The sequence below is a fragment of the Muntiacus reevesi genome, chromosome 5 (assembly GCF_963930625.1).
Source record: "Muntiacus reevesi chromosome 5, mMunRee1.1, whole genome shotgun sequence".
NCBI lineage: Eukaryota > Metazoa > Chordata > Mammalia > Artiodactyla > Cervidae > Muntiacus > Muntiacus reevesi.
This window is the reverse complement of record NC_089253.1, coordinates 83,447,956-83,457,776: the sequence shown is the minus strand read 5'-3', so window position 1 is coordinate 83,457,776 and position 9,821 is coordinate 83,447,956. Positions and strand designations below refer to the sequence as shown.

At 42.4% G+C, this 9,821-nt stretch overlaps 1 protein-coding gene across 1 annotated transcript in view; it reads left to right on the top strand.

The window, feature by feature from the left end:
* The first annotated feature begins 86 nt into the window (after positions 1-86).
* Positions 87-9,821, top strand: part of NME7 (NME/NM23 family member 7) — a 232,294-nt gene continuing 222,559 nt past the window's right edge. The window contains exon 1 of the mRNA XM_065935656.1: positions 87-200. Within this exon, the coding sequence (XP_065791728.1) occupies positions 198-200 (3 nt within the window). The 5' untranslated portion in view covers positions 87-197. The remainder of the gene's footprint in view (positions 201-9,821) is intronic.

The following is a 9,821-nucleotide window of genomic DNA, read 5'->3' as shown; positions in this document are numbered from 1 at the left end:
AGTGAAGGGGCAGTACTGTCGACCGAGTGGGCGGAGGTGCGTTTACTCTTAGCCAATAGAGACGAAGGGGCGGGCCACTGGCGGCCCGGCTGGAGTCCGGCGGTAGGCGGGGCTTTGTTGCCGGAGTAACCCGGCGTTGGTGTTGGTTCCTTCCTGTTGCAAAGATACCTGTTTCCTTGTGCTAATATCCTGAGGCTATGGTGAGTGCTAGGCGAGGCCAGAAGAAAGGCTCCGGGGTTGTGTTTACGTCGCATCCCAAGTCCTGGGGCGTCTGGGCCCGGAGAGGAGTTCGCGTCCCTTCTCTCTTCACCTCGTTTTCTCTCTCCCTTTCCATGCGCCGTCCCTGCAGTTTTCTTGTTTTTCCTGTTTTTTTTTTGTAGCACCATGAATCCCACTTTTGTACTGCTAATCCTCAAGAGTAATGTGACAGAAAGTTTAGGGGTAAGACATTGAATCTAACAGTTTGAGGTGAGACGTTGTTTCTAACCGACGTGTAAAATGTTTTTATTTTTAATCATTTTTTCCCCCCAAGCTCTCAGCTTCACCTTAACGCGCTTCATTTAACACTGTGTTGTGGTGTGTATGTTACTTTCTCATTGGCTCGGGTGTGTGTGTGTGCGCGCTCAGTCGTGTCTGACTGTGTGTGTGTGTGTGTGTGTGTGTGTGTGTGTGTGTGTGTATGCGCTCAGTCGTGTCTGACTCTTCAGTGACCTCAAAGACTGTAGCCCGGCTTGGGTGTGTGTATGTGCTGTCAGTCGTGTCTGACTGTGTGTGTGTGTGTGTGTGTGTGTGTGTGTGTGTGTGTGTGTGTGTGTGTGTGTGTGTGTGTGTATGTATGCGCTCAGTCGTGTCTGACTCTTCAGTGACCTCAAAGACTGTAGCCCGGCTTGGGTGTGTGTATGTGCTGTCAGTCGTGTCTGACTGTGTGTGTGTGTGTGTGTGTGTGTGTGTGTGTGTGTGTGTGTGTGTATGTGTGTATGTATGCGCTCAGTCGTGTCTGACTCTTCAGTGACCTCAAAGACTGTAGCCCGGCTTGGGTGTGTGTATGTGCTGTCAGTCGTGTCTGACTGTGTGTGTGTGTGTGTGTGTGTGTGTGTGTGTGTGTGTGTGTGTGTATGTGTGTATGTATGCGCTCAGTCGTGTCTGACTCTTCAGTGACCTCAAAGACTGTAGCCCGCCAGGCTCCGCTGTTCATGGGATTTCCCAGGCAAGAATACTGGATCTGGGTTGCTATCTCCTTTTCTAGGGGATCTTACCCACCCAGGGATCGAATCCACGTCTCTGGAGTTTCCTGCATTGGCAGGCAGTTTCTTTTAACAGTAGTGCAACCTGGGAAGCCCTCCTTTCTCATTACTGATTTGAATATCCTTATATTCTGAAGTCTTTGCTTTCTTGAGTGGTCAACCACTGTCGCATACCCTGTATAAGGGCCATTTAGTAATAGCTGTATTTTGCATTAGTTCTCTTCTAGCCAGTTGATTACCTTCTAGTTCTGTGCTTTTTAACAAGAATGCCCCTCAAGATCACTTGAAGATCATTTATAGAAAATCGACTTCCTAGAGCTTCAGCCCTAGAAATTGTGAATGAATAGGAATGGGGCTCCATATTTGAATTTTTAAAAACCTATAGATGATTTTAATTCAGTCACATGTTTGAAAACACCAGGGTTCTAGTGTATTCACTTAATCACCAAATATTTTAAACATTTACAAATAAGGAACTGGAGGATAGAAGGATGTCCGTTGTCAGATGAATTTAGTTATGAACTTAACATCGGATACTCTCCCACTTACCCCTTCTTTTTCACTACTACTCAGCAACCCATTTTATTACCCCAGTCTGTCCCTGCCCCCCTCCTTCCGAGCCCTTTGCAAACCTTCACTTTTAAAAACCCTGTCCCTTTCCCTCCATTCCAACCAGATGACAGAGTCTGACGGTCAGTTTCCTTAACCCCAAGCCTCCAACCTATATATTGATATTTCTTTTTACCCATCATTGGGTCTTTTGTTTCTAGTTTATAGAAACAGGTGTTGAAGGATAATGCTTTCAATTTTGCTCTAAATCTTATTCCCTCCCACTCCTTACAGGACATGTTGCTTTGGATTATCGTTCTTCTTTCCTGTACTTTCAGCCTCTTCCTCTCCATTTCCTTCTCCTCAGTGTCTGAGTCATACAGCTCAAGAAAATGAAATAAAGCCCATTCCCCATCTTGTGTTTATCTATTCCTCCCACCTAATCTTGTGTTTATCTATTCCACCTATCAGTAAACTGCTGGAAAGCATAGTGCTTCCATTTTTAGAAAATTGTGCTTGTTCACTTGCATCCTCAAAACTCTGTTTTCTGAATTCCTCTCTAACAGCTTCATGAAGTTGTTGTTCAGTCACTAAGTCATGTCTGACTCTGCGACCCCATGGACTGCAGCACGCCAGGCTTCCTTGTCCTTCACTGTCTCCCTGAGTTTACTCAAACTCATGTTTATTGAGTCAATGATGCCATTCGACCATCTCATCCTCTGTCACACCCTCTTCTTCTGCTACCCTGAGTCTTTCCCAGCATGAGGGTCTTTTCCAGTGGGTTGGCTCTTTGCATCAGGTGGCCAAAGTATTGGAGCTTCAGCTTCAGCACCAGTCTTTCCAATGAATATTCAGGACTGATTTCTCTTAGGATTGGTTGGTCTGATCTCCTTGCAGTCTAAGGGATTCTCAAGAGTCTTCTCCAGCACCACAGTTCAAAAGTATTAATTCTTCAACATTCAGCGTTCTTTATGGTTCAACTCTCACGTTTATACATGACTACTGGAAAAACTATAGCTTTGACTATTTGAACCTTCGTTAGCAAAGTGTTGCCTCTGCTTCTTAATATGTTGTCTAGGTTTGTTATAGCTTTTCTTCAAGGGACCAAGCATGTTTTAATTCTGTGGCTGTAATCCTCTGTAGTATTTAATCCTCTGTAGTGATTTTGGAGCCCAAGAAAGTAAAATCTGCCACTTTTTCCATTTTTTCCCATCTATTTGCCGTGAAGGGGATGGGACTGGATGCCACAGTCTTAGTTTTTGAATGTTGAATTTTATGCCAACTTTTTCACTCTCCTCTTTCACCTTCATCAAGAGTCCCTTTGTTCCTCTTTGCTTGCTGCCACTAGGGTGGTATCATCTGCCTATCTGAGGTTGTTGATATCATGAAGTTGTTCTTGCTTAAATTTTGAATGGCCTTTTAAGTGCCAGATCCAGTAATTTCTCCTCAAAATTTATTTTATTTAACTTTTCTGTGACAGCTGAGGTGTGTGCTCAGACACTCAGTTGTGTCCAGCTCTTTGCAACCCTATGGGCTCAGTAGTCCGCCAAACTACTCTGTCCATGGGATTTCCCAGGCAAGAATACTGGAGTGGGTTGCCATTTCCTTTTCCAGCGAATATTCCTGACCCAGGGATTGAACCTGCATCTCCTGCATTGCAGTCAAATTCTTAATCATTGAGCCGCCAGGGAAGCCTGTACAGTGGCATAAGGAAATGGAAAGTGACATTTGCAAAATATTGTTTTTGGTGCCTACCATTCAGATTTTTCAACAACCCTAAGAGCAGTGAACTCCTCCCTGCACCCTCTGTGTTGGCTGGAGGTGTGTGTGGTAGCTCTTTCAGATTAGGTGGTCAGTGAAGGCTCCTCTGAGGAAGTGACTTTTGTCTTGAAGTCTGAATATTAAGGCACAGTGATCTGAGGGAAGAGTCTAGACTGTACCAACAACAAGATCAAAAGAGCTTTGAGCTCTGACCTTAAGGTTTAATGTGAACAAAGAATAGAAATTAGATTGTGAAGTAGTGGGGGGGAGTACAGTAGAGAATAGCATGAGATGCCAGTAGAGAGGCAGGCAAAGGGTAAACCACAAGAACATAGTTTAGCAGTGTTGTGCAAACTATAGTTGTAACCCATTATTGGGTCATGAAATTAATTCGTGGTATGTAGCCAACATTAAAAAAGAAGACATATGAAGTAGACTTTTACTGTATTCATTGCATGTAAGGGTTGCTTTCATGAAACTTTAAAAAAAATTATATGTGTGTTGTGTGTACTGGATTATGATATAGAATATATTTCTTACTGTGCATCATGATCCACAAAGTTCAAGATATAATGTACTTTGAGCAATACACACTATAAATGGCAAAATAGTTGAAAGCTCAAGGGACATAGATCTTTTCTTCCTCCATTGACCTAGTGACAATCTTATTGTGTGGCAGGAAAAACTGAATTTAGTGAAAGCGTAAAATTGACTACAGTAGAATTTTCAAGTTTCTGTATCCAATCTGCTATCAGCCCTTTATGAGAAAGAGTAGGCCTTTAGAAAAAGAAACAGATGTCCTTTCTCTGTTCAGTCTGGCCACAGGCATCTGTACTCTATCAAAGCTGATGGTTTCTATAAGCAGCTGAGGATGGAGCTTGTTTCCTGGTGTGGCTTCCTGGTCATTGCAATTAAATTATCTGCATCTGGTTTGTTACTGTTGTAGCTTCTAGTAGCAGAATTGGGTTCAGGTTTCAGATTTTAGAACCACCTTTATCTTGTGAAGCAGAGATAGGCACCTGTAGTTAAGGTTGGCTCCCATAGATGCTGTTTAAGATAAGACTTTTGTGTATACAGAGAATAGAGAAGATAATTCCAAATATTACCCATTTGTACTCTACAAGCAGTGTGCCATGGGCTTCCGTGGTGGCTCAGATGGTAAAGAGTCTGCATGCAGTGCAGCAGACCCAGGTTTGATCTCTGGGTTGGGAAGATCCCCTGGAGAAAGGAATGGCTGCAGTATTCTTGTCTGGAGAATTCCATGGACAGAGGAGCCTGGAGGGCTACAGTCCATGGGGTTGCAAAAGAGTCAGACACGACTGAGCAACTGACACACACACAACAGTGTGCCAGTGTATGCATTTCTCTTAACCTCTAACTTGATATAGTACAAAGGCATGCTTTGTGGTGTTACTGTTCAATTTTGTGGATAATAATTTTTTTCCTTTTATATATTAAATTGCAGCTTCCTCAATTACTATTATAGATTCATTTTCCTAAGGAAATAGTAAAAGGTCAGGGTAAAGGAAGGGGATGGGAGATGGCAGATATAGTTCTTGAAGCCAATTTCATAGCTCTCATGTACTTTTGGGGCTTCGCTGGTGGCTCAGTGGTAAAGAATCCCCCTGCAGTGCAGAAGACATGGAGATAGGAGTTCCATCCTTGGGTCAGGAAGATCCCCTGGAGGAGGAAATGGCAACGGATTCCAGTATTCTTGCCTGGGAAGTCCCATGGACAGAGGGGCCTTGTGGGTTACAGTCCATGGGGTTGTGAAAGAGTCAGACACAACTTTGGAACTAAACAACAACAAACTTTTGGGAAAGAGAGCTAAGCACGAATGATATGTATTTAGCAAGTATTAGATCTTGAGATCCATCAATTTCTGTCTAACTTAAATGGATTAGCTGGGAACATTTACTTTTATTACTGGTGGTCTTGAAATTTTACTATGCAATGATTTGATTGTGAAAGTATATATAGGAGCCCTTTTCAGGCCTAATCTGTTTCTTGCTACAGAGGCTCAAAATTAGGGCTTTGGAAAAATGGGAAATCCCTCCATCTAGTGGCAAGTATGGGTCTGTCATTTATATTAAACCATCTTGCTCTTTAAATAGTTTATTGAGTATTACTGTGTGTACCCAAATCTCTGAAAGGTGAATATTTGTACATCTTAGATATTTGAATATTTTTCATAATTAAATAATTAAAAATTTAATCTCCAAAGGGAGAATGGATCCTATAATAACATGCTCAGTTTTCCTCAGTGCATGCTTGAGAAGTTGCTTCAATTGTGTACGATTCTTTGCGATGCTATAGACCATAGCCCGCCAGGCTCCTCTGTCCATGGGATTCTTCAGGCAAGAATACTGGAGAGGGTTGCGATTCCCTTCTCCAGGGGATCTTCCCAACTCAGGAAGTGAACCCGGGTGTCTTAGGTCTCCTGCACTGGGAGATGAGTTTCTTTACCACTAGTGTCACCTGGGAAGCCCTCTTTTTCTCAGAATTTCCTTTTAAAATCTAGTAATGGCCTTGAGAATTTATCTTGTCTCTTGCTATGCACATAGGTCAGGCATGCATCATCAGAACATTTTTGGAAGCAACTTTGAAATACTAAGCAGTTTTATAGAAGTGGAGCAGAGCCTCTTGAACTCATCCTTCTGCCCTGCTGTTGGGTTCCTGCTGCCTGCTGTAAATGTGAGATACAGAGATGAATTAGGCCAGATCTCTCTCTTAAGGAGCTCACTGTCTTGGAGGAAGAAGGAAGGCAGGGAAGAGAGGAACATGATATACGGTAACATTGTAATATTAAGAAGAATTCAATTTCCTCATTTGTAAAATGAACAGGATAATAATACTAGCTCCCTCATAGGGATACTGTTATGAGTAAAAGAGATAAAGTGCTTAGCTTAATGCTCCATCCATTGTAAGCTTCCAATACGTATTAGCTGTTTTAATTACTTTTGTTGTTATTGACAGGTGTTGAGATAGAGACCTACTGAGTATAGGAAGAAAGGAGAGACTAAACAGTATGTAGGAATGTCAATTAGAAACAAGATTAGTTAACTTTACACCGCATGGGAGAAGCTTTCCTAGTCTCCCCGACCTAGAGTAGCACCTCCAGTTACTCTGGTTCCCCTCTCCTTCTTCACCTTTCTTCATCTTGGTGGTTTAGTCACTAAGTCGTGTCTGACTCTTGCGACCCCATGGGCTATAGACTGTCAGGCTCCTCTGTCCATGGGATTTCCCGAGTAAGGATACTGGAGTGGGTTGCCGTTTCCTTCTCCAGGGGCTCTTCCTGATCGAAGGATGGAACCTGGGTGTCCGGTGTTGCAGGTGGATTCCTTACCTGCTCCTGATAAAGCATTGCACAACTGCAATTTTAATAATGATAGTGCCTGGTGTTTACATAATGTTTTCCATTGTTTAAGGCATTTAAGAGTCTTAACTAATTCAGAGTGTCCTTTAGAGATAGAAATTGTGTGTGAGGAGGAAGATCAAAATCTATAGAGAGCAGAGAAGGTCAGACATTCAAGGAAGAAGAATAATGCTCTGCAAAGAGTAGAAAAGAAGGAAAGTTAACTTTCCACTGAATTTCCCTGCGAGTCCCTTTGGTAGACTGAAGGCAAAAGGAGAAAGAGACAGCAGAGGATGAGATGGTTAGATAGCATCACCAACTCAATGGACTTGGATATGAGCAAACTCAAACAGTGAAGTGAAAGTTGCAAAGTTGTGTTCGACTCTTTGCGACCCCATGGAATTCTTCAGTCCAGAATACTGGAGTGGATAGCCTTTCTCTTCTCCAGGGGATCTTCCTAACCCGCGGTTCGAACCCGGGTCTCCCACATTGCAGGCGGATTCTTTATCAGCTGAGCCATAAGGTAGGGTGTTTTATTCTAAGAAAGAACTCTAGATTCATTAACTCATTCGACAGTGATTTTTAAGTTCCTATTATTTGTCAGATACTGTTCTAGGCACCCAGGACGTAGCAATGACTGACAAAGTCGTGCCCTCATGGAGCAAAATTTGGGGATGGGGAGTCACACACACACAAAAAAACATGTAGGGTTAATTATTGATACTGAAGAATTAGATTATGGGAAAAGGAGTGGAGAAAGGAGTATTCTTTCTGCTGGTATTTACTGGGTGGTCAGGGAAGCTTATCTCGCTTGCTGACATTTGAGCAGAGAGCTGAATGCAGTGATGCTTCGAGAACCCTGGTAATCCTAGCAGTGGAGCAGTCCAGACAGAGGGAATATCAAGGTAAAGATTCTGAGGTGGGAGCCTGCAGGGATGAACAAGAAGGCCAGTAAGATTGGAGCAGAGAGGGTGAAGGAGAAAAGAGCAGAAATGTTGAGAGTTAGCCTGAGGCCAGGTCATATAAACTCTATGTGGTATGAAGTCATAAACCCTTAGAGCTGAAAGAGGCTTTTGTTTCTGAAACTGAGGTTGAGTCCTGTTGGTGGATTGTGAACTCTAAACTGTGAATAGCGATTAGCTTTTACAAAAGTGTAAAATATCAGTACATTGCCCATTCTGAGGATAAGAATTGTTTGATAGAACTTTTCTTCAGTTGTGGGTGTGTGTGGGTGTGTGTGTGTGTGTACGTGTATTGATTTTGGTGGAAATTGCAGTTGTTATTGTAAGTTTTGGTGAAAACATAGTAAAATGCTTGTGAACCACTGATCTAGTCTTACATCCAAATTTTGTAGATGGGGAAGCTCAAGTTAGGAAGTACTCAAAGGTGCATGTGATTTCTTGCTCAGCAAGCTCTTCTTGATGCCACACTATGCTCCTGTCTAGATGCTGTATGCAGGTCTGGATGTAGATGTGACTGACTCCATGCTGCATTAGTTCTAACTTGTGTTGTTTTTTAAAATATTTTGTGCCGGGAGCCGTTATGGGAGGTCCCGCCCATGATGAGGTCATGAAGAAAATACCGGTCAGGCAAGGCCGTCCGAGACCCCATCCATGATGAGGTCACGAGGAAAAAACCTGACAGGCAAGGCCGTCTAGGATAAGGGACCCTACAGGTTGGCCTCGGCCTCTACCCCACCCTGTATCCTCCCCCCTTTGCTGCTGCTGTTCTTGTTTGGCCTGCTGCGGATTCTTGTGTTGCCTGCCGAGAGCTCTCCTGCTCCTCTTTCACTGAATAAAGACCAACTTAAAAGCTAATTAATAAATCTCCTGGATGCTGGTACCCTATGAAGAGGCCAGGGATGACGGAAATACTTCGATTCAAACCCTTTTGCTGGCATTCTGGCTTGTTTGATAAATGTGTGCTCTCATTGCACAAAATGCTCATGATTGTTCTAAACATCCTAAGCATAGTACGCCAACAAAAGAAACTATTAAGCATAGGTCCCTCCGCGGGGTGAGAAAAGCCCCACAAATATTATAGCCACAAATGTGCCTAATAAAAAATAGTTTAGATAGAGATTAGCTGGTGACTTCTTGCAGGTAATTAACTTTTGGACTAAGAGCCTGTTTTGTGCCATATCTGCTGTTTTTGCAATCCTTTGCATTTCTTTTCTGTAAAAATGTAATCCTATCTAGTTCCCATGGAGATGACACCTAATAGAAAGAAAATAGATTAACTGCAAAAAAGACAGGGTCGGCTACTGAAGTTGCTTAAAGTTGCACCAGGTGCAAGCCATAAATTGTCAACAGGCCTGAAAGCCAAAAGATATTATACATAGAGATTAACCATTAAAAAGGCCCTAATAGGCACAGAGCCCTTTGGGGGGTGAGGAAGCCCTATTAAAAGATAAAAAACATATTGTTTTAAAAATGATAATTAGATCAACGTTTGATTGATGTTAATGTGCTGAGGTTGTGCAGTGGAAACTATTGTTAATATAGTTGGAGATCTAGAAAAATAAGAGTTTAGCCCTAGTGTAAAAACAGTAAGATAATTGTTAATTTTAACCAAGAGTGCTAAATAGGGGCTGCCTCACCAGAGCCGCAGGGTCTTTGTGTGTTAAACTTTTTAGATAAATTCAGCTGAGAATTTCTGCAAAAAGACTGACTTTTATGTTAACAGGATTGTATTTCTATTATGTTGCAACCTGCTGTATCATGAGACTACCACTTTTCTCTTTTCTGCTAACCTCAAGGCCAGAAGATAATGTACAAAAAATCTATGGGAAAAGACTCTCATAAACAAAAATACACAGAGCACACCTAGTTTCGTGAAGGACAAGCTGATATAATGTTAAACTAAGTCTGTATGCTTATCTGCCCCTTAGAAATGTACCGACTTAGAGTATA